General features: G+C 43.3%; 1 protein-coding gene across 1 annotated transcript; it reads left to right on the forward strand.

Annotated features, from left to right (window-relative positions):
* Positions 1–691: 691 nt before the first annotated feature.
* On the forward strand, positions 692–15,836 carry LOC118080987 (zinc finger protein RFP-like). Its single transcript, XM_035107071.2, has 8 exons — positions 692–1,134; positions 1,971–2,066; positions 2,376–2,603; positions 4,928–4,950; positions 8,893–9,014; positions 9,889–9,921; positions 10,744–10,776; positions 12,605–15,836. Exons 1-8 carry the CDS (start codon positions 718–720, stop codon positions 13,117–13,119), a joined length of 1,467 nt encoding a protein of 488 aa, XP_034962962.2. The 5' UTR covers positions 692–717; the 3' UTR covers positions 13,120–15,836.
* Positions 15,837–25,523: the final 9,687 nt, after the last annotated feature.

A 25,523-nucleotide genomic window follows, 5' to 3' on the forward strand; every position in this document is an offset into this window, starting at 1 on the left:
CCCCCGTAAAATTCCCTAACAGGAGGCTTGACAGGAATTCTTTGATGGTGTTTCCTGCTTGGCAGGGGGTTGGACTGGATGGCCCTTGTGGTCTCTTCCAACTCGATGATTCTTTTGTATGCCCTGACTCTCCCTCCCTTCAGCATCACTGGGTCTTCACAGCATATTAAAAAGGACCCAATCATGTTTTGATTTTGAAATACCCAGTTTCATGTATTGCTAAAAATGCCATGTAATCTGAGTTTTCACTTGGGGGGCCCCAGTGTTTTTGCACATTATCAGAGAGGCTGGCGATTTTGTCCAAACTCACTAAAAACAGGCACCATGATGGATAGTTGGGCTGCTTCTCCTCTTTACATCAAGGCTAAGAGGTGGAAATGGAGCAACTTGTGGGGGAAATGGAGTTAGGATTCATTCATCGGTTTTCAAAGTAGTCTGAGGCTCATATGAAGTTAGGGGGGAAACAACAACCACACTTCTCTCCAGCTCTCACTGGAAATGGTTCCCTAAACGAGCAGCTGCCAAGAGCATTCTTTTTAAAATAAAGAAATTAATTTCCTCTACACGAAAGAGGCTCTGCTCCAGCTAACTCCACAGCTCCATATCAGCAGAGATCCGGAGGCACAGAGTCTGAATTTCCTGGAAAGGAAACGCCCATTTGCAGACGCAAAAAAAGAGAGAAAATGAAACCAACTCTCTCTTCCTAGGGAGGTGGCCATGGCTGCTTCTTGGGGCCCCGTCGTGGAGCTCTGCGAGGAAACCACTTGCTCCATCTGCCTGGAGTATTTCCAGGATCCAGTGATCATCCCGGAGTGTGGGCACAACTTCTGCCGAGCCTGCCTGACCCAGCATTGGGGGAAATCCGAAGCAAAGGCTTCCTGCCCTCAGTGCAGGAAAACGGTGGAGCAAGGCAGCATCAGCCGAAACCTGCAGCTGGCAAATGTTGTGGAAATAACTAAGAAATTAGGTAAAAAGGAGGCAGAAGGAAAGGGGAGCGTTTGTGAGAAGCACAAGGAGCCCCTGAAGCTGTTCTGTAAGGAGGATGAAGCCCGCATCTGTGTTGTGTGTGACAGATCCAAGGAGCACAAAAGCCACGAGGTGGTTCCTATAGAGGAGGCATATCCGGAATACAAGGTAGGAAAACACTCTGGATCAGTGGTGGAGCGTTCCTTGCTGGTGCCCGGGGCGTGCAGCACTCCGTGGGGACAGGTTATGCCAGTGGAGCGACCCACAGTAACTGGGGCTAAGTGGGGCTGCATTGAGCTGCCTGCTCAGCCATGCAGTGGGGATCTTGGCCAGCCAACGCGGCCGCTGCTGCCCTGCTTTGAGGGGTGCAAGTCTCACAGCACACTGGAGTCCAGCACTGCTTTGTGAGACTTGCAAATGCTGTGTGGGGCTGGCAGGGTGCCAGCCTGTTGAGTCCTTCTTACCCGCCTTACAGATGGAAGACGTTGGGCGAAGGACGCAACAGCTCACGACAGGTGCCCCCTAGGCTGGCCCATAGTACACCTCTGCTCTGGATTTGCTTGGGGGATGGAATAGCTGTAGACAAGCCAGGCTTGCAAGATCATAGAATCATAGAGTTGGAAGGGACCCAAGGGTCATCTAGTCCAACCCCCTGCAATGCAGGAATTATGCCAAGAAAATATTGAAATAATGTATTCTCCCCACCCCCTCTAGCAGGAGCGTTTCTGCAGCCTTATGAAACTTCTGAAAACACTAGTCAATAAACGGTTTCACAATCTTTTGAGGGATTAATTTCCCCCTATGTCCCCTGTAGCATATTGGAGTAACTCCCCACAGTTCTTCCTCTGGAAACAGCTCCCAGTCAAAGCTCCTAGAACTGGAAGGTGGGGCAAGGCAGGTGGCAGGAATGAAGGACTGGGGAATGTGGGGCAGGGAGCAAGCATATGATTCAGTATCCTGTTAATGTGTAACCCAGCCCAACTTGGATTGTGTTTTCTTTTCAGGATCAGATCAGCAGCTGCCTAGACAATGTGACGAAGGAACGAGATAAAATTCTGGTATTTAAAAAAGATGCAGAAAAGGAAAGCCAAGACCTGCTTGTAAGCATTGTTGTTACTTTAAGGTGAAAAAGTGCTATAGTCTGGAATCCATATCTGGGGGGAAATGAATATGGAATATAGAAAGAGGTTTCTTTTTGAACAGGCTGATCACCCACAGGGCATGAAAGACCATTTGAAGAAGGGGGTGGGCTTGTAAATTTTTATGAAACTCTTTTCCTGCTGGAATGATCTCTCTAAAATGGCAGACTTGCCCTTCCAAGTGAATTCTGATAACTAGTATTTTCATCCTGCAACATTAGACCATATGCCGCTCTTGTTCTCTTCCTTTTTCTGTTTTTGCTGGTGCAGAAGCAACTGGAAGCAGAGAGGGAAAAGCTGGTGGCTGAGATAAGGCAGATGCACCAGTTTCTGGAAGAAAAAGAGAAGCTTCTGGCCCAGATGGCGAAAGTGAAGAAGGAGATTGCAAAGAAAAGGGAGGAGCACCTGGACAGACTCTCCGGGAAACTCTCCTCTTTTGAAAGCGCCATTCAGGAGATGGAGGAGAAGCTTCAGGAACCAGCCAGTGAACTCCTGCAGGTCAGGCCTGGTCTTGATGAGAGAGGGTGGAGTGTGCGGCTTCAGACTACAGGCATTTCTTAGTCCTCCCCCACATAAAAATACATGGTAAAAAGTCTCAGCCCTGGCATAGGAGCCAACTCTGAGGGGCTGAGGTCCCTTGGACGCTCCAATAAAATATTTGAGGGGACCAGCCCCCCTAATAATGGGAATTTCTATTGAAATGGGGGGGTGTACTGCATCCTGTGATTGATTATGTGGGGCGGAGGTTACCGGTTCCCCACCCCCCAATATTTTGTTCAAGTCGTCACCCCTGAGCCCCCGGGGTTGGCAAGAAGGGCCCTGCTAGATCAAACTTCAGGCCCTCAGTCTTGCATCCTGTTCTCACATTGGCCAACCAGAAGTCTCTGGGAAGACCACAACCCAATAGAGCTCTGTAATGTTGTTGTAGTTGTTGTTGTTGTTGGGTTTTTAAAAAAATTGTAATACAATTCCAATGGAGGCCACATTATCATAATGCCAATTAAAAATGACAACAACCAATTATTCATAAGCCAAATTAAAACATTTTTGGATGACTTCCCATGTTCTGGATTTCAGGATGCAAATGATCCAAGAGGAGTTTATGTCTAGTGAGTTTCCTGTGTGAGATATAAATATTCCAGCTATTTCTTCTTTTTCCTGATATATTCCAGTCTTAAAAGATACCTTCATTTCCACAGATTCACTTTCTCTTCTGGTCCTACTCTCCGAGGTTAATTTCCTCTGCGTCACTCAGGGCTACAGTAGATCAAAGGGCAGTAAATTTAATTCAGTGGAAATTCAGTGCAGTCCATCATATCAACATTCTCACACAGAATAGAGCTCTGTATTCAATTAACCTTTACTCAGAGTAGAATGATCGAAATTAATGGGCATGACTATCTTAGGTTCATTAATTTCAATGTGTCTGAGTAAAAGCAAGTTGAATACAACCAATACTGCCTGCAACACTGGCATTCAAAATTGGCACTTTGTACTTTGTACTAAGATGGACGCAGGTGGCGCTGTGGGTTAAACCACTGAGCCTAGGGCTTGCTGATCAGAAGGTCGGCGGTTCGAATCCCTGCGATGGGGTGAGCTCCCGTTGCTTGGTCCCAGCTCCTGCCAACCTAGCAGTTCGAAAACACGTCAAAGTGCAAGTAGATAAATAGGGGATACAGCGGGGAAGGTAAACGGCGTTTCCGTTGCTGCTCTAGTTCACCAGAAGCGGCTTTGTCATGCTGGCCACATGACCGGGAAGCTGTACACCGGCTCCCTTGGCCAATAATGCGCGCAAACCCAGAGTTGGTCACGACTGGACCTAATGGTCAGGGGTCCCTTTACCTTTACCTTTACCTTTACTTTGTACTAAATAACATAAAGGGTTGAATTTTTGTGTGTATTTTGTTGGTGTGTAAGCATAATAAAAATAAACAAATTGGCATTGCATCACCTTTTCATTCAAATGCTGTCTTGGGTCCAGCCAGAGAGGGGGTGACCTATTATTATTATTATTATTATTATTATTATTATTATTAATAGTAGTAGTAGTAATGATGATGATAATAATTTCTCTCTCTCTCTTTGGCGATCACTCGTAGCCAAGTAAGATTGTCTTCCCTAAACACAGTTTTAACAATGGGTCCGTAAGTGACTGTGGAGGCCAATTCTGGATCCACACGTCCTTCCGCAGTGGGGACATTGGTTTCCAGGTGGGAATTGATCTCGGTGTGGATTTGCCAAGCATGCCTTCCTCTTAGCACGTTTCTCCCTTGCATCCTGCGATTGAGTGTCTTCAAAGCCCATGACACCTTTGGTAAAGGCTGTTCTCCAATTGGAGCGCTCGCAGGCCAGTGTTTCCCCATTTGTCGGTGTTTATACTACCTTTTTTTAGATTTGCCTTGAGACAGTCTTTAAACTTCCGCCCTATACACACAGGTCTCAGGGTGGTTTCCAGGATATCATTGAGTGTGAGATGTACATAGCAGTGAACCAATTGGTCGCAGGTGGAGAACCACAGAACCAGCCTGCCCTGTGGGGCAAAATGGCAGATCAGGGTGGTGGGATTGAATCTCTCACTTGTTTGGGTGACTTGGTCAAAAGAGAAGAAAGGGACCTTTTATTAGTCATCACTGGAATGGCTGACTTTTGCCATTTGATGGTTATTCCAAAATTATGTGGCACTGTGTATTTTATTGGGGATCTTTTGTTTTGTGCTTGGCTACCCTCTCTCTGCTTCAGCTGCTTAGTATTTATAACTGACCACAGGGCTCTCTGCAGAAATGGCTCCATGGATATCTTTTTCTTTCTTTCTTTCCTTCCAGGATATCAGAAGCTTCTTGCAGAGGTAAGTGATGGAAACCTGCTGCTTTAAGATACTGTATTGGGGAAGTTCCTATTTAATCCAGAATGCGGCAGCTAGACTGGTGACTGGGAGCGGCCGCCGGGACCACATAACACCAGTCCTGAGAGATCTACATTGGCTCCCAGTGTTGCTTCCGAGCAAGTGTTGGTACTGACCTTTAAAGCCCTAAACGGCCTCGGTCTTATATACCTCATATATATATACCTGAAGGAGTGTCTCCACTCCCATCGTTCAGCCCGGACACTGAGATCCAGCGCCGAGGGTCTTCTGGTGGTTCCCTCATTGCGAGAAGTGAGGTTACAGGGAACCAGACAGAGGGTCTTCTCAGTAGTGGCACCCGCCCTGTGGAATGCCCTTCGAACAGGAAATAAGCAGCTATCCTATTTTTAAAAGACATCTGAAGGCAGTCCTGTTTAGGGAGGTTTTTAATATTTAATGCTGTATTGTTTTAACACTCGATTGGGAGCCGCCCAGAGTGTCTGGGGAGACTCAGCCAGATGGGCAGGGTACGAATAAATTATTATTATTATTATTATTATTATTATTATTATTATTATTATTAGTGAGAAACTCACTCTCCAGTTTCTCCTTTCAGAGATAGCTTAGGAATCCATTGTCCATTTCACAAAATCACAGACAAAAGTAGGGACACATTTTTGTGGTAGTTTGTAGCTACAATCACAGACAGGAAGCCATTTCCATCTCTGAAGGTCCTTCTCTGTGATGGATTCATTTACTCTGCCATTGATACAAAAAGGGGGGACATTCCAAAGGGGCTTCTAAATATCTTCACCGTAACTTACCCTTAAATTTCCAGTGTATTTCAGGCTCCTGCAGGTTCTTCCCCAGACATAAGAAGATGAGAAAGGGTCCTGCTGGATGAGGCCAGTGGCCCATCTAGTCCAGCATCCTGTTTTCACTGTGACTAACCAGATGCCAGTGGGAAACATGCGATCAGGATCTGAGCCCCAGAGGACCCTCCCCTCCTATGGTTTCAGCAACTGGAGTTCAGAGGCTCCACTGCCTTTGACCCAGCCATCGTGAATAGTAGCCGCTGAGAGCCTTGTCCCGAAACAACTTTATATATTGAAAATCTTCCATGTTTAGAAAATACTTCTTTAATTTCTAATCTTTTCTCCATTTTAAAAATATAACCACTGTGCTACAATACATTTTGGATGCGGGTGGCGATGTGGGTTTGCCAATCAGAAGGTCAGTGGTTCGAATCCCCGCGACAGGGTGAGCTCCCATTGGTCAGTCCCTGCTCCTGCCAACCTAGCAGTTCGAAAGTTCATAAAAGTGCAAGTAGATAAATAGGTATCGCTCTGGCGGGAAGGTAAAAGGCTTTTCCGTGTGCTGCTCTGGTTCGCCAGAAGCAGCTCCCTCGGCCAGTAAAGCAAGATGAGCGCCACAACCCCAGAGTCGTCCACGACTGGACTTAACAGTCAGGGGTCCCTTTACCTTTACAATACATTTATAATGTTAACTAGCTGACCCGGCCACACGTTGCTGTGGTTCTTTCCTGTGCCCCCCCCCACCCTGTCCCGATCCATGACGTATCCTGCCCCTCCTCCATCCACCCTGGCTCATCCCTGTGGTTTGGTAGGATACCCTTTCCTCTGTTGTCCCTGGGGAGTGTTGGCCCCTCCCCCATGTATCTCCATACCTTGGCCCCCACCCTTGGAGAAGGAACTGTTAGGTTCTTGATTTTATTTCCCAGCATGCACTTCTGTCTGAGCCCTCTGTTGTCCCTGGGGAGTGTTGGCCCCTCCCCCCAGTATCTTCCTACATTGGCCCCCACCCTTGGAGAAGGAAATGTTAGTTTCTGGGTTCAATTTCCCAGTATTTACTTTTGTCTGAGGCCTCTGTTGTCCCCTCCCCCCTGTATCTCCATACATTGGCCCCTGTGCATGCATCCTGAACATTTCTATATATTTAGATTAAGGATGGGGGGTGATGATGTGCCCTGGGACGCAGAGAACTACTTAAAGAATCCCAACCCGGGGAGGGGGGGTCAAATAGCGAAGCCCCATAGCCCCGTAGCAACAGACAGGCCCAGACAGAAGGAGGGGGGGTCATATGGGCCACTTGGCGCGGGCCTCCGAATCTAGAGGGGGCCTCAGTCTGCATATTCACAATTAGTATAATGAAAAAAGTAACAAAAGGGTTAAAAACAGGGACACATTATCTTATCTACCTGGGCCGGGCCTCTGAAGCACCCGAGTTGTTCAGTTCCATAAAAAACCCAGGAAGTGGCAAGGGGAAGCTAGGGGATTGTAAATGGGTTGGGGGGTGGCCACTGCAAATATCTGAGGACTTAAACTGGGGAGAGAAAGTGCATGGTTGTGGTTTTTTTATAAAAAAAAGACACAGAGGCTTACAATTAGTTGTTTCTCCTAAAATAAGACATACCTATAAAATAAGCCATAGCAGGATTTCTAAGCATTTGCGCAGTATAAGCCATACCCCGAAAATAAGACATAGTGATAGGCGCAGTTCTGGAGGGCCCCAAGGAAGAGGCAAGGCTGGACGCGTAATAAATAAGACATCCCCTGAAAATAAGCCAATGTGGTTGTTGTTTTTTTAGGGAAAATAAATATAAGACAGTGTCTTATTTTCGGAGAAACATGGTAAAGCCTAGGTTAAAAGGGGCACGATTGCCCTTACTTAAAATGGCTGCCGGAACCTCGCATGTGACACAATGCCCACTAAATTATAAAGCGAAAACCCCTCGCTGTGCCCCCAAGTGCATGTTAGGATAAATGATGGGCGACTGCCTAATGCTGCCAGGCGTTTATTAATGCAGCCGCCGGGAGAGGCTTTGGGCTTGGGGTGTAATGGCCTTTTTGGTGGTTGCTAGGCGTCCTGTATTACAGGATCTCGTGGCGGAGGCGGGGTTTGTGGGTGTGGCGCGTTGTTGTGTCTAATCCCTGTGACTGCCCCCACGTGTCCTGATCCATGATCTATTCAGTTTGTTTCCCCCCCCTCCGTGACCGGCGTATCTCATGACGTTTTGAAGGATGGTATTTATTTTTGTCTTGTGGTGTGTTTTTTTGGGGGGGTAGTGGTGCTAAATTGTAAAGTAAAAACCCCTTGCCGTGCCCCCAAGTGCGTTGCTGTGGGTTATCTACCCCCCCCAGGCCTAGTGGGGTCTGGCAGCAGGGGCCTACATAAAACAAAGGCCTAGTGGTGTGATAATGGCCGCCTTGGTGGTTTAAGTTGCTTGGTTGATGATGTCATTTGGTTTGTGGGTGTGGCTTAGATTTCACAGGAAGGGAGGGGGTGTACTGTGGGAGGAATTCCACTTGAGGGCGCTGTTTGAGTTGGTGGAAAACCAGGTTTACACCTGCCCAGGTGTGTGATTTGAGGTTTTCTTGTCCCCAGCAACCCCCGGGGAGTGGCCTGGATCCTTGTATCAAAATTTCAGGATGATCGGTCAAGCGGTTACGGAGAACATAGCGGCCAACAATTTCAAGATTTTTACATTTATATATATATAGATTGCAAAAGCCATTCTAAAGCATTCTGCACTTCCTTATCTTTCAGAAATGCACATACCAGATCTGTTTTTTTAAAATGCTTCACTAAAACTGATGTAGTCTTAAAATCTCTTCGTAAGGACCCATTATTGTTCACTTTTCTTTAAAAAAAATGCATACATCAGCTTCTTTACCTTCAATCTCATTCATATATTTCCTTCAATATATTTTGTAAGCAGATGCGTGTCGGTTTTTCTTCAACTTGTTAGGTGCTCTCTAGATTCACACATCATCTAGATGCTCCCTTTTGCCATAGGAAAAACCCTGCTCCCAAGTCTTCATGATATAGCTATCATGCCTTTATCGTCAGGATGAGACACCTGCCTTGTCAGAAAGCTCCTTGCATTGGAAGGATGTTGGCTTGACTTTGTTCTTCTCCTCCCAGGTCTCAGGCGAAGGAGAACTTAGATGATCCTCCTGTGGCTTTTCCTCCTGCCCTGAAGTGGAAGATCTGGGACTTCTGTGATATAAATCCCTTCCTGGATGGAGTCATGAAGAAATTCAGAGGTAGTAAAGAAGGGCTGAAAGGATTGTTAGCTGGAGGTTTAGAGGTGTTCGTGACAATCTTCAGGTCATGGGAATATTAGCCAAGCCGGGAAAACAGAAGGTTTATTTATTTATTCTCTTTCAATATCTAGAAGCCACACTTTCATATGTAGATGACTTAGTCATATGTAGATGACTTAGGCAATTGAAAGGGGACGGTAAACCCTTCTTGCTGGGATCTTCGGGGAGCCTCCCAGATTCCAGTCAGCAAGGTAAAGGGCTTGAAAGGGTTTTGCCACCACACAAATCGCTTTTAAGACCTCTGCCATGCTTATTGGGCTCTGAGAGGCTCCTGCGAAATCTCATGGGGCCATCTTGGGATCTCAGATGACAGGGGTAATTCCGGGTGTCGTTCTGACTTTGCACGATTTTCCTTTATGCACAATCCCCAGGAATGTAACCCTCCCTTAAGTTGTAAGTTGTCCGTAAAAATTTGTACTTGACCACTTCACATCTCTCAGCCAGGCTTTGGGTGCTTTCACACATCTCACTTTTTGGGAATATCTCCTGTTCCTTTGGCCCTGAGATTGATGGGGGGGGGCAGAAGGAGGAACGAAGGGGTTGCAGTCCCAGGAGAAGAGGGGATCTTCTGGGGGTCCTGCTCCTCCAAGATTTGGGCAGGCCTGGACCTTGACATCACCCCTGCCCTGGTTATGCAGGAATAGCCTGTATGGTGAGTTTCAGATAGTTTTAACTGCAACATCCATAATCTCCAGCTTTCGTGGCCATTGGTTAGGGATGATGGGACTTGTAGTCCACAATGCCTGGCTACATTGTCGTTGCCAGGTTTGTTATCTGAATGTTGGTTAAATCTCGGTTTCCTTTTCTCTTCCAGACATTGTGGAACATGGACTTCAGCTGCGAAAAGGTACATTTAATAATAATAATAATAATAATAATAATAATAATAATAATAATAATTTATTATTTATACCTTGCCCATCTGCCAGGTTTTCCCAGCCATTTCTGGGTCAAACAGAAGCTGGGATCTACTTCTCAAAAGACCAGCCACTGCAGATCTTCCGTCCATGCCTTTTTCTGTGCCGAATCTCAATAAGACACAGGGGTGATTCTGAGGTTTTTCTGACTTTGCACAATTTGCCTTTATGCACAATCCCCAGGAATGGAACCCTCCCTTAAGTTATGAGTTGTCTGTAAAAATTTGCACTTGACCACTTCACATATTTCAGCCAGGCTTTGGGTTTTTTCACACATCTCACCCATTTCCCAAGTAGCCTCACCTACAGCTTTTCGGGCATCTCCTCTGTTCCTTTGGCCCTGAGGTTGATGGAAGGGGAGCAAGAGGAGGGAAGGAGGGGGGCTGTCCAAGAGCCAGCCAGGAGCAGAGGGGACTGGGGTTGAGGCCTCCCGTCCTGGAACAGGGATGTCTGGGTCTTCTTGTTGAGGTGGAGATCTTCTAGGGGTCCTGCTCCTCCTCCCAAGATTTGGGCAGGCCTGAACCTTGACATCACCCCTGCCCTGATTATGCAGGGATAGCCAGTATGGTGAGTTTCAGATAGTTTTAACTGCAACTCCCATAATCTCCAGCTCACGTGGCCAGTGGTAAGGGATGATGGGACTTTTAGTCCACAATACCTGGCTACAAACTCATGAGGTCATATTGTTGTTGACAGGTTTGTTGACTGAATGATGGTGTGATGCTAAATCTCTGTTCCTCTTTCTCTTCCAGACACTTTGGAATATGGACTTCAGCTCCAAGAAGGTAATAATAATAATAATAATAATAATAATAATTTATTTATTTATTTATTTATTTATTTATTTATTTATTTATACCCTGCCCATCTGGCTGGGTTTGCCCACCCATTTCCCCAGGCACAAATTTGGGAGAGATGGGATCCGCTTCTCAAAAGACCAGGCCACTGCAGCTCTTCTGCCCATGCCTTATTTCCCAGAGGAATCTGTTCCGTGAGAGCAGCATGCTGGGCTAGATGGGCTCTTGGCCTGACCCTGCAGACTCTTAGGAAGCCCCCAGCCCAGGATGGCTGACTTTTCTGGGCCGAATCTCAATAAGACACAGGGGTGGTATGAAGCCAAATGCTCCCGGCACATGACTAATAGCACTGGCAACGTCCAACGTCACATTTAATTTCCAAAGGCCTCTGCTTGACTACCTTTCCTTTCCTTAACATGGCAGGAGGAGGGGGGAGGAGTGCAGAGCAGATCTTCTTTCTAATGTCCATCAGCCTGACCAATTTTTAAAATAAAAATAAAATAATAGCCTCCTTATAACAATAGCAATTTATAATACAATCCTAATGTAAATCATTCAAATACCAAATTATATAACTTATTTAAGGTGCTAGAATTGATGGTTTTCTTTATTTCTGTGTTCCAAATCTTATCGATTTTAATTACATTCCTGTCATCACCATAATCCCTTATACAACATCTGCAATATTTCTAACTTCTATTCGTCTTGACACATTAAATGACCAATTTTTAAATGAATTTCTCATGATGCTTCCACTCCATAAATGTGAGGAACAGTGAAGAAAAAGAGAATCGTACAGCCATTCAGGTCTGGGGAGCCAGGATGGGGTCTTTGCATTGAAGATGACAGGTGGGAATGGCACTTCCTAGATTTTACTGGGTTTGGCTTTAATAAAGGCCTCCTATCTCGGGATTGCAACAATAAATGCATTAAAACAAGTCATAGCAAAAGGAAGACATTTAATAGATGTCAGTTTAAAGGACAGAACTATCCATTTTCTGCATTGCTCTAACCAAAGCACAAGAGATAATCAGGTTTGTTCTTGCTTGACTGCTCATGTCAAGAATCCCGTGCAGGACATTTTAGACGGGGAGTATCAATCAGAGCACAGAAATACCTTTTTAGGTATTGTTGTTCTTTTTATAATCTATCTGGAAGGATGGGATATAACATAACATTAAATATGTAACTGAAACTTGAATGGTGGTTACAAGGAGGGTGAGAGCACCTGCTGCCAGTTTTACCTGGCCTGTCAAGCATGGCCTGCCATGTGATGTGAGGTAAAAGATTGATGTGAATTAGGGTGTCCCTGCTTTGACTCCCTTCTGCCATGAATCGTGGGGTCCTTAAACAAGCCACTGTCTTTCAGCCTCAGTCCTCCCATCTGAAAAATGGGCATGCTGAGATTGACTTGACTTACAGGGTTGTTGCAAGGGTTCCATGTAGATAATGTATGTTAAGTACTTCGAACCCTTGATAATAATAATAACAACAACAACAATATAGCTCAGGGCGGCTAACACCAAATATATAATATATTAAAAACGCAAAATCAAATGATTGGTTAAAATACAGTTCAAAATCACATTTGAAATCAGAATAAAATATAGTGGAAACCCACAAATCACAACCGTAGGGGTAAAGAAAGAACTGCAAATGTTTCAAGAATCCTTATTAAGAATTTGATGAACATCCCTGTCTCGAATGCAGAGCCATGGAGTCCCTGTTCATTTCAGAGGGGATGCTATTTCTGTCATGTGCCTAAAGAAAAGTCAGCTTCTCAGTTGATGTTGTTTCTCTTCTCTTTCCTCCACAGAAAACATAACTTTGGATCCAGACACAGCACATCCCATGCTTATCCTGTCCAAGGATCGAAAGAGTGTGAGAAAGGGAGAAGTGTGTCAATACCTGCCAAACAACCCTGAGAGATTTGACACACTTACCTACGTGCTGGGATGTGAGAGTTTCTCATCAGGCAGACATTTCTGGGAAGTCACTGTGGGGAGTGAAGAGAACTGGTCCGTGGGGGTGGCCAGAGAGTCTGTGAAGAGGAAAGGCAATTTCACCCCTGGTCCTAAGGAAGGGGTTTGGCGCATAGGGAACTGGGGTGATCAATACAGGGTCTCCGGACACACTGGGTGCCCTGTTCCCCTGCTGGGTGGGGAGCCCAAGAGGATCCGAGTGGCCCTGAACTGTGAAGGGGGACGGGTGTCCTTTTACGATGCTGATACAGCAGCCCTCCTCCACTCATTCTCAGAAGCCTCCTTCTCTGAAGAGACTCTCCAGCCCTTTTTTTCTGTGAGCAAGAAAGCAAACCTGACACTCTCTTAACTGAGGGTGGAGACAGACAAGCGTATATTCATTGCCATCATGACATATCCAGTCTCCTCTTCAGGACTGAGCTGACAAGCACTTGAGAAACCATATTTGCAGAACTGTGATTGGCCATCCCTTGTGTCAATCATGATGCATCTCTCCCTTCTCAGGCCAGCTTTGTCAATGATACTGATTGATTGGGTCCCCTGTCAGTCCCTGTTTTCTCTCCCTTGGGAATCAGCTACTTCTGTCAGTGCAGGAGGTGCAAAGGGGGAAAGAAGCAAGAAAATAATTTAGGAAACAACAACAACCTTACACACCCTCCTGTTTCGATGTAGTTCTCTCTCCAACCTCCAATTCTGACAATTTTTCTACAGACAATACGATCATCTTTTCTGAATAACATCAGAATTATGCACAAACATCACTTAAAACCTTCCTCAGCCTCAATCCTGAACTCAGATTCCATTTTCTTCCTTCAATACCTCCACTGGCCATGGAGATGGAAGTTCGAAAATCCCTTTTTTTTGCTACTCCTCAGGGAAGCTTCTGTGGCAATTCAGCAAAATCTCCATATTTAAAGAGACCTTTTTGTGAGTTGAGTACAGTCAGCCCAAAATTCACAGCCTGGAGCCCTTCCTCAAAACACAAATTAATAAATAGATAGAGGGCTAGAGATGAGGAAAAACTGTTTGAAGGGACTCTGAGATCTCAGAAAAGTCTTCTGTGCCCAGAAAGCAATTGGGGTGTGTGTGTGGCTTTGGCAGTGGGGAAAGGGTTTCTAAGTCCACCTTGCTTACTACCGTAGGAAGGTCAAGATCTCTGACTTCAGACAAGTGGGATGGTTTTTTAGGGGGCATTTTCGGGGGTCTTCCTGACTTACACTATATTGCCTTTGCATGCTGACCCCAGAAACATAACCCACCCACCCCCTTGCAGGTTTCGAACCTCAATGTAACAAAATCCCCTCTGACAGTGAAGAGCCTCTGTCAGATGTTCTGAGGAAATAAAAGTGACAATCCAGACTGGATTTCTGACGGGGTAAATTCCCATGTATACAATTATTTTCTCCAAGATGCTTTGTAGAGAACAATCAGATACTTACCTGTATTTTTTAGAGATAACCTCTTATTATCCTTTTGAGTAATGGGCCTGAAAGAATTTGGGGGTATGTTTCCTGTGCTAATGTGTTTGATTCTATTAAAGATTATACTTCTTGTTGCTCCGGTGTTGTTTCAAACTCAATAATATAATATGCATTCCCCATGACACTTTCTTCAGGGATTTTAGGAGGGTGATATCCTGTTTTATCCTCAGAGAAACCCTGTGAGATAGAAGAGGCTGAGCTGAGAGACTTAGAAAAAGGAGACACATTAAAGTTTATGGTCAAAGGGGATTTGAACCAGGGCCTTGTCATCCCAAGTCCTACAAACTCTGCACTCAAAATCTGAAATCTTAAGAAGGGTAAGAGTCCCTTCAGAGATGTGCTTGAAAGCCCGCCCTGCAAAGTTCCTCTACAGTGATACCTCCGGTTACGAACGTAATTCGTTCCGGAGGTCCATTCTTAAGCGGAAACATTTCTTAACATGAGGCTTGTTTTCGCTAAGGGGGCATACTGCTGCCGCCACACTGCCAGCATGCGATTTCCGCCTACAGTCCTGTGCCCACTTCCCTGGGATAAGTCCCTTTGAGCTTACTCTTGAATAGACATGGGAGTGCCCTCTATTTGCTGGAGATAAAAAGGATTAGCTAACAGGTTTTGGCGATTGTCTAGAGAAAGGACTTCTTCACACATATGGTTTGGACCACTGGCTTACACACCCTTTCAAAGTTGGTGAGACGAACGTTTGAGACCAAAAGCCCTTTCCTGTTGTTCACCTCCACAACTTCAGCTTATTCAGAGGTAGACTGCCTCTGCACCAGGAGGTTTCATTGAGCAGGATGCTGTGCTCTGTCCCCTGTGACATTTCAGCCCTTGCTTCAGCTCTGGACTGCAGCACATCTCCAACTCCACTGATATCCTGCCCTGTTGAAAGGGAAGTACGGTGTGGGAGACAGGGAAAAAAGGATAAATGGCACACAGAGAAGTAAGGTGGTGAAGGTGCTGTGTGCCAGCCCTTCCAACCCGAGGAACTGATCTCCTATCTGCTGCGATTCATGCCAGGCTTGCTGTGGATAAAGTTCCTCTCATCCATGACTTGATGGTGGATGAGCAGGCTGGTTTGGTCTATTCCTGAGTCCTTAATGGGTAAACAAGGTGGAGTTAGTCTCACCCAATTGTGCCCACCTGGGTACCCGGTGCAGCACCAGGGAAGACTTGAGAGGCAGCGAGTGGGGAGGGGTTTACTGTGGTCTATAGAGATTCTCTTTCTCTCTCCAACTGAATGGGGATCTAGAGTGTTTGTTCCCAGCACTGAGCAATTGGGACAGATTTGGGATTCTGCTGGTTTCCCGCCTGCCTCGCTTCCCAGCAGTCTCCCTGCCTGAGAGGTAGAGTTCATCTTGGTGGCAGAGTTGAGGGCTCCCAGGCTGCTGTGCCTGTGAAGTATTTCTCATCATGTGCTAATTGTGCTGCTTAATCTGCCACAAACTGATGAAGCTTTATGGCGAAACCTGTTAGTAATCCGGAGGACAGGTCTTCTTCCTGTGTCTGTATCCTCTGGGTGGTGACTATGCAAGACCCACTGAAACATTCTTCATCCACCCTCTTCGATTACATCTAGGAGGTTTCTGTTTTAAACCTCTGAAGAATTCCATTATCATTCCACCCACTATTACCTGTGAACTTTTTGTTGGCATGAGGACCTTGTTGAATATCTAGCCCATGGGTCCCCAAACTAAGGCCTGCGGGCCAGATGCGGCCCAATTGGCTTCGCAATCCGGCCCGCGACGACCCCCGCCGCCCGCTGCCGCCGCCCGCTCTTACGGCGCACAGCGCGGCGGCACTCTTCCACGTCAAAAAAGCGCCGAAAATCGTCATTTTCGGCGCTCTTCCGGGTCGGGGGAGGCCCATACACATGCGCACAAACGATTTCCGGCGCTTTTTCTGACCTGGAAGCGCGCCGCGCGACTTCCGGTTTTACCGCCTCCGCAACGGACACGTTTTGCTCGAGTTCTGGGGCAAAACAATTGTTGGAGAGGACTTTTGGGGGTAGCGAGGGCTGCGCGACCCCAAAAAAGAGTTGGGGGGTGACCTCAACTTGAAAAGTTTCCAGCGGCGTTGGACGGGACTCTCAGCGTTCTACAGCCTAACGGCGGCAGAGCAGGGAGACCCAGACGCAAGGGAACGAACGCCCTCCAACATAAAAGCCCTGAAAACCGAAGCGGCGCCAGAGCGTGTCAGGAGATTCAGTTCCACCTTAAGACTTAGGCATGTTGCTGCTGATATATGTCACATGTCTAGGTATATCCTTTTATGGATTCTTACTTTCAGTTCTGTACTGGTTCTGTTCTGAGTTCTGTTCTGAACTGTTTGATCTGATGGAAGAGAGAAAGCATCATTCGCTCTCTCTTCATGCTGTAATATAGCTGTAAATAAACCACTTTAAAATGCCTCTCTGCTGCTGCCTTATCATCTCCGCTGCAACCGCTGAAACTGCGTGGGCATCTCTGCTGATTGCGTGCTCAGGTTGCTGAGACCCTGAGTCGTGTTCGTGTTCCATGGGAATCACCGGGACTGAGACGAAGAGGAAGCTGCCGGCTGGACCTCCCAATGGTGAAATCCCATCAGAGCGGTAAAATTTCTACTTATTTTTAACCCTGGAAACAAGCTGACGCTGGGAGACGGGATGGCTGTAAAATATTAAGAAACCTGCAGCGTCAGAGTAAAGGGGAGCACAGTAATTGCGGGGGATAAGGAAGAGAGAAGGAAATTATTCCGCCTGTAATTAAATAGAACAGCGCAAGAACATAAAAGGTTCAGCAATAAAAAACCAGAAGGGAAAAAGAAATAAAGTGAAGCCGCTGCAAAAGAGAAAAAGAGATTGCGCTCACTTTTGTGAGTGAAGGAGAGAGAGAGAAAGAAAGAGGGACCCCAGAATACCCCAGAGATAAAGACGAAATAAGGAAAAAAACACACGCAAGACTGGGGATTGTTCCCGAGTGAAGGCAGAGGTAGTTGGGAGCGTTCTTAAGAGATTGGGACTTTAAAAAAAAGGAATAAAAGGAGAGTTAAAATAAAAATCGCTACCTGAGACAAAGATGGAGCGGCGTGGAGAGACGAAGGGTTGGGAGTACTGATTACCTAAAAGGGAAGTAATTGAAAAGGAGAGGAGAGGGAGAGCGCCAAGAGAGACAGCGTGATTAAGAAGGGAAAAAGTTCTAAACAGCGACACCAGTGGCTGGAAGAGGAAGCGCAAGAGAAGAAAAATACCAAAATAAATAGAGGGGGGGAAAGATAGAAAAAATACAGCAGACCTAAACAGCGACACTGGTGGACGGGTTTGGAACTACAAGGAAACCAATATGACAACAACAAAGAAAACAACATATAGCGCAGCGGTGGGCCAGCAAGCGAGAAGAAACTCAACGTTGGATGGAGAGATGGATGTAAAGGAATTGATTTTGAGTTTAAAAGGGGACATCATGGAAATGAGGAAAGAATTTTATGAACTGAAAGAAGAAATGAATAGCAAAATGAAGGGAATAGATGAAAAATTAGACAAAATGAGTGGGAAAGTGGAAGAAAATTCAAAGGCAATAACAGAATTGAAGACGCAAGTTGAAGAGCTAGCAGAAAAGAATAAGGAGGTAACAAAAGCAACACAGGACAATAAGAATAATATGCAAATTGTGGAAGAGACAGTTTAAAAAATCGGTTAAAGAAATTAAAGACTGCAAAAAAGAGTGGGAAAAGGCCAAGAAAGATCAAGAGGAATTTAGAATAAGACAGGAAGCAACGTGGGATGCGATGGCGATGCTACAGATGCAAGCTAAGGAAAAGACGTTAAGATTGAGGGGCGTCCCAGAGGTCCCAGAGGACAACTTACAGGAAAGGATTATAAAAGAAGTAGCAACATGGATAGGAGTGGAAGAAGAAGAGTTGAAGGAAGATGTGGAGTCGCTATTCCGAGTAAATTCCAAGAAAGCAAAGGAGAACAATTGGCCTGGAGACTGTTTGATTACTTTTTATACCAATAAAAATAAAAATAAAATGTTGCGAAAAAGAAGAAATGATAAGCTCAAAATAGACAGTGATAGAATTGTTGTGCTGAAAGAGATACCACCCCTCATATTGAAAAAAAGGGAGAAGTATCATTTCTTAACAAAAGCATTGAACTCAAAATCAATCTTTTACAAGTGGGAATATCCGGAGGGACTGACTTTTACCTTCAAGGGAAGGAAAAGACGGTTTGAGACGCCAGAAGATGCTGATCTCTTCTACAGAAGATACAGATCTCAACTGGGAGGAGAAAAGAACCAGATAGAAAAGGAACCCGGCTCGAGAGGGGCGTGTCAAGATAACGACTCAGAAAGCGACTAGCAACAAGAAAGATAAGCAAGAAATCTAACTTTGAATCAATTTTATTTCAAAAAGGGGGGGGAGAAGGACATAAATAAAGACTAGTACATTTTGAAATAAATAAAATGAATTTGAAAATCTTTTCATGGAACGTAAATTGACTGAACAATAAGAGGAAAAGAAATAAATCATAGAATCATAGAATCATAGAGTTGGAAGAGACCACAAGGGCCATCCAGTCCAACCCCCTGCCAAGCAGGAAACACCATCAAAGCATTCCTGACAGATGGCTGTCAAGCCTCTGCTTAAAGACCTCCAAAGAAGGAGACTCCACCACACTCCTTGGCAGCAAATTCCACTGCCGAACAGCTCTTACTGTCAGGAAGTTCTTCCTAATGTTTAGGTGGAATTTTCTTTCTTGTAGTTTGAATCCATTGCTCCGTGTCCGCTTCTCTGGAGCAGCAGAAAACAACCTTTCTCCCTCCTCTATATGACATCCTTTTATATATTTGAACATGGTTATCATATCACCCCTTAACCTTCTCTTCTCCAGGCTAAACATACCCAGCTCCCTAAGCCGTTCCTCATAAGGCATCGTTTCCAGGCCTTTGACCATTTTGGTTGCCCTCTTCTGGACACGTTCCAGCTTGTCAGTATCCTTCTTGAACTGTGGTGCCCAGAACTGGACACAGTACTCCAGGTGAGGTCTGACCAGAGCAGAATACAGTGGTACTATTACTTCCCTTGATCTAGATGCTATACTCCTATTGATGCAGCCCAGAATTCCATTGGCTTTTTTAGCTGCTGCATCACACTGCTGACTCATGTCAAGTTTGTGGTCTACCAAGACTCCTAGATCCTTTTCACATGTACTGCTCTCAAGCCAGGTGTCTCCCATCCTGTATTTGTGCCTTTCAATTTTTTTGCCCAAGTGTAGTACTTTACATTTCTCCTTGTTAAAATTCATCTTGTTTGCTTTGGCCCAGTTGTCTAATCTGTTAAGGTCATTCTGAAGTGTGATCCTGTCCTCTGGGGTGTTAGCCACCCCTCCCAATTTGGTGTCATCTGCAAACTTGCTCAGGATGCCCTCAAGCCCATCATCCAAGTCATTGATAAAGATGTTGAACAAGACTGGGCCCAAGACAGAACCCTGTGGCACCCCACTAGTCACTACTCTCCAGGATGAGGAGGAGCCATTGATGAGCACCCTTTGGGTTCGGTCAGTAAGCCAGTTACAAATCCACTGAATGGTAGCATTGTCTAGCCCACATTTTACCAGCTTCTTTACAAGAATATCATGGGGCACCTTGTCAAAGGCCTTGCTGAAATCAAGATAGGCTACATCCACAGCGTTCCCTTCATCTACCAGGCTTGTAATTCTGTCAAAAAATGAGATCAGATTAGTCTGACATGACTTATTTTTCAGGAACCCATGCTGACTTTTAGTGATCACATGTTCTGCTTAAATATAAATTAGATATTATTTGTCTGCAAGAAACCCATATCAAGAAAGATCATAAAAGATTACTAATAGATCCAAAGTTAGGAATTGAATTTATTGCGGCTGATGATAAGAAGAAAAGAGGGGTAGTGATCTATGTTAGATCGTGTTTAGAACCACAACTGTTGTATACAGATGAAGAGGGGAGAATTGTTATGATTAAAGTGAAACATCAGGGAGAAATATTCTATATTGTGGGTGTGTATGCACCGAACGGGTAAAAAGCAGAGTTCTTTAAAAAAACTGGAAAACAAACTGTTGGAGTATGTGGATGGGAAAATGGTATTGATGGGAGATTTGAATGGAATATGTGACCCAAAAATAGATAAGACGGGGAAAGGAGGGACAGAAAAAACAGGGAAATTACCACAAGCTTTTTAAAAAATGGTTAATAATCTGGATATGGTTGATGTCTGGAGACATAAAAATGAAAGCGAAAGAGATTATACCTTTTTCTCTAATTCAAAAAACATGGCGAGTAGAATAGATGCCATTTGGCTATCAAAAGAGGTAGTGAGGAGAGTTCAGGAAGTTAAAATAATACCCAAAACGTTATCGGACCATAATCCAATGTTGTTAAATTTAAGAACAAAATGGAAAACAGAAATAAGGTGGAAATTAAACAATTCTTTACTTTACGATGAAAAAATAATAGAAGGGGCAAATAAAGAATTAAAAGAATTTTTTGAGTTGAATGGTAATAGAGAAACAGATATTAGAATAGTTTGGGATACGAGTAAAGCGGATATAAGGGGGTATTTTATAAAAGATAATAATATATTGAGGAGAGAAAAAGAGAAAGAGAAGAAGAAAATTATGGAGGAATTAGAGAAAAAAGAGAAAGAATTAAATAAAAGACCCCAGGATGAGAAATTAAAAAGAGAGATTAGTATACTTAAAGTGGAATATAAGAATAAAATAGAACAAGAAATGGATTGGGAATTAAAAATTTGGAAACAGAATAATTTCGAATTTGCAAATAAGCCAAGCAAATATTTAGCTTGGCAACTAAAAAAGAAAAAGAATGAAAAAGTGGTAAATAAAATAAGAGAAAATGAAAAAATAATAGATAAGCCCCAAGAGATCATGAAAAAATTCGTTAAATATTATGAGGAATTATATAAAGCAAAAGAGGAAAATAAGGAAGAAATTAAAAAATATTTAGAGAAATATAGGTTAAAAGTAAATATAGAAGAAAAGGTAAAAGAAATAGAAGCACCGATAACAGTATTAGAAATCAGGAATGTATTGAAAAGATGCAAATCAGGAAAATCTCCAGGTCCTGATGGATTACCAATAGAGTATTATAAAAAATTAGATGATATTCTCCTCCACCAGCTAAAAGAAATCATGAACCAAATATTAGAGAAAGGAAGGGTTCCAGATTCCTGGAAAGATGCATATGTCACCATCATACCAAAAGCAGGAGCGGATTCGGAATTGGTATCCAGTTATAGACCAATATCATTACTAAATTCTGATTATAAGCTATTTGCGGGAGTAATAGCTAAATGATTAAAGGGGATATTAAAAGAGGTGATACATCCAAATCAAGCAGGGTTCCTTCCCGGGAGACAAATATCGAGTAATACGAGAAATATAGTAGATATTTTGGAATACCTAGAGTTTAAAATAGACAAAAAAGCGGCATTATTACTGTTGGATGCTGAGAAGGCATTCGACAATGTCTCATGGGAATTTATGAAACAACAACTAGAGATATTGGGGTTCAAAGAAAAAATTAAGAAAGCGATAGGAGCAATCTATGAGGAACAAAATGCAAGATTAATAATAAATGGAAGTGTCACCGAAGGTTTTCAGATAACGAAAGGAACTCGCCAGGGATGCCCCCTCTCCCCGCTATTGTTTATAATGATATTGGAAATTCTATTGAATAACATCAGAAATGAGAACAAATTAAAGGGAATTGTAATTGGGAAAAACACCTATAAAGTGAGAGCGTTCGCTGACGATCTAATAATAACAACTCAAGATCCAAAGGAAAATATACCAACAGCACTAGAAATAATAAACTCATATGGGAAGGTGGCAGGTTTGAAGATTAATTATCAAAAAACGACGTTACTTACTAAAAATATGAATGCAGAAGAAAGGGAGGAATTACAGAAACAAACAGGAATACAAGTTAAAACGAAAGCAAAATATTTAGGAATTTGGATAGCACCAAGATGTATTAAACTATATGATGATAATTATAAAAAAGTATGGGGGGGAAATTAAACGGGACATGGAGATATGGAATAAATTGTCGCTATCACTGTGGGGAAGAATCTCAGCGGTTAAGATTAGTGTACTCCCGAAAATGATCTTTTTATTTCAAACGATACCGATTCTAGGAGGTATGAAGTGTTTTTCAGAATGGAGAAAAGAGTTAACGAAATTTATCTGGAGTGGCAGAAGACCTAGAATTAAATATCAACTGCTGACCGACCGGAAGGAGAGAGGGGGGTTTGCCCTCCCAAACTTAGAGTTATATCATGCGGCAGCAGGTTTAACTTGGTTAAAAGAATGGATAACTCTGAAGGACACAGAATTACTTGATCTGGAAGGGGTGGACAACCGTTTTGGTTGGCATTCATATTTGATTTATGATAAGGTGAAATCCCATAGAGGCTTCTTGAATCATTTGGTAAAAAAATCATTATATTTGATTTAGAGTAAATATAAGGGAATTTTGGAACCCAGGATACCTCTATGGGTTTCACCAAAAGAGGTGGTAACTGTCAAAAAACTTAATATGGATATCAAAAATGCCACGTACCATGAATTATTGGAAAAGAAACAAAATGAACTATCACTAAAGAAATATGAAGAAATAAAAGAACATCTATCATATTGGCTCCAATATTTTCAAATAAATCAAAGATTTATATTGGATTAAAAAAATGAAAAATCTAAATTTGAAATCGAATTGATTCAAAAGAAAGGGAAATTTATTTCAAATATTTATGATCTGCTTCTAGAGTGGGAACTTAAAGAAGAGCAAACTAAATCAACAATGATAAAATGGGCCCAAGATTTTGGATATAATGTCCCAATAGAGAAGTGGGAAAGACTTTGGAAACAAGATATGAAGTTTACTGCCTGCTATAACTTAAAAGAAAATATATTAAAAATGATGTACAGGTGGTACCAAACACCGGAAAAAATAGCCAAAATGTTTAAAAACGACTCGGATTTATGTTGGAGATGTAAAAGAGAAAAAGGGTCAATGATGCATATGTGGTGGAGCTGCGCTGAGATAAGTAACTACTGGAATTTGATATATGAAGAGTTGAAAAAAATATTAAAAAATACATTTAAGAAGAAACCAGAGATATTTTTATTGAATTTAATACCGGAGGAAGTTAAAACACCAAAAAGAGTATTGCTTATGTATGGGATAGTAGCAGCAAGGATTTTTATAGCTAGAAATTGGAAATCAGAGAAGGTACCAAAAATAGCAGAATGGCAGACACTGATGGTGGAGTATATACAATTGGCAATGACATCAGCAATAATAAGAGGGCAAACAAAACAAAAAGTGAAGAAGGAATGGGAGATATTTAAAGAATATTTAGTGAAAAATGGAATATCGAACTCTCTAATAGCGGATTTAGGCTGAACTTGAATTATAAAATATGAGTAAAAGATAAGTGGTTAACGTATCTATGAATGTGCAGAAAGCTAGGAATAATAGAAATTACAGACGGAATAATTGGAAGATCAACTTTTATTTCCATTTTCTTTTTACTTTTTTTCCCCTTCTCTTTTTTCTTTTCTTTTTCTTTTTTTTTTTAGGTTTGTATTGAGATTGCATTTTTTCTTTTCTGTCTTTTTTGTTGTGTGTATTTCTCTCTCTCTTTTTTTGAATATGTGATCGTTTGTAAAGTTTGTATTGCTTGTATTTATGTTTTTTAAACAATAAAGATATTTTAAAAAGAAGAAGAAGAAAGAAACATTCTTCATCCACCCTCTTCGATTACATCTAGGAGGTTTCTGTTTTAAACCTCTGAAGAATTCCATTATCATTCCACCCACTATTACCTGTGAACTTTTTGTTGGCATGAGGACCTTGTTGAATATCTATCTAGCCTATTGCTGAATGGTTCAGTCGCGTAAACATTTATTTTGCACAGTGCTTTTATTCTATGACTCTGACCTATACATGGCTTTGTTAATTATTTGGCTTAGTTGAATGACCATGATTTCATTCCTTTAGATTAGCTTTCAAGTAAATTTCCTTGTTACATTTTCCAGCCAGAGTGTGGTGGTTTTGGTTGTTTATGGTTCATATTATCACCACAGTGATACCTTGTATAGCTTGCTGCATCTGGGGGGGGGGGGCTTCAACATCCATGTTGAGGCGACTGGCTCTGGGGGTGGCAGCTCAGGAATTCATGTCTACCGTGACAACCGTGAGGTTGTCCCAACATGTTGTTGGCCTCATGCATATCGCCAGGTGCACGCCAAATTAAGAGGAGAACCCTCACTTCAGCAGGGATCAAATTAAACATCAGAGAAAAACATTCAGAGCATCAACACTGAATTTCCCCCCAAAAAACCACGTGTTATCTTTTTAAATGAGGAATATGTATCAACCACCAAACAATAATACTTTAGCAAAAATAAAGATAAAAAATATCACAAGAAAAAAGAGAGAAAACACTTTCCCCCACTCCAAAAGATTAAAAAAATAAAAAATAAAATCCATGGTTAATGTTGATTTTTCTGACAAGGAGATCAAACGAGGAGGTGAATAGAGGCCACTCCCACAGCCGCGTCCCTGTTTAAACTGCAAGCAGCCACGCCCCCCGGCCACCCTGATTGGCCAGCTGGGGGGCGTGACGCAGCTAGGAGTTCATAGCTGTCAACTTCCGGATTGGAAGTGACTTCCGGTGCCGGCTCTGCCCGATTAAAAACCTTCCTCAGCCTCAATCCTGCTCTCAGGTTCCCTTTTCCTCCCCCAAAACCACCACTGGCCATGGAGATGGAAATTCCAAAATCCCGTTTTTGCTACTCCTCAGGGAAGCTTCTGTGGGTATTCATCAAAATCTCTATATCCAATATTGCCTTTGCATGCTGACCCCAGAAATGTAACACACACACACACACACACACACACACACACACACACACACACACACACCCGTGCAAGCCTTGGGCCTTGATGTAACAAAATCCCCTCAGATTGAAGAGCCTCTTGTCAGAGGTTCTGAGGAGAGAACAGTAAAAATATAGAGCAGGCATGTCAAACTTGCAGCCCTCCAGATGTTTTGGACTACAATTCCCATCTTCCCCAACCACTGGTCCTGCTAGCTAGGGATCATGGGAGTTGTAGGCCAAAACATCTGGAGGGCCGCATGTTTGACATGCCTGATCTAGAGGATTTCATGGGTGTGTGTGTGTGTGTGTAAATTCTCATGTATACAATTATTTTTTCCCAAGGTGCTTTGT

Source organism: Zootoca vivipara, chromosome 2 (genome assembly GCF_963506605.1).
Source record: "Zootoca vivipara chromosome 2, rZooViv1.1, whole genome shotgun sequence".
Taxonomy (NCBI): Eukaryota; Metazoa; Chordata; class Lepidosauria; order Squamata; family Lacertidae; genus Zootoca; species Zootoca vivipara.

Bases quoted from the DNA above. Each gene is read 5' to 3' on its own strand.
- LOC118080987 (XM_035107071.2), top strand. From the start codon at position 718: ATGGCTGCTTCTTGGGGCCCCGTCGTGGAGCTCTGCGAGGAAACCACT. The intron at 2,067-2,375 runs GTAAGCATTGTT...TTGCTGGTGCAG, and splicing joins AGGAAAGCCAAGACCTGCTT to AAGCAACTGGAAGCAGAGAG. The intron at 9,015-9,888 runs GTAGTAAAGAAG...TTTCTCTTCCAG, and splicing joins AGTCATGAAGAAATTCAGAG to ACATTGTGGAACATGGACTT.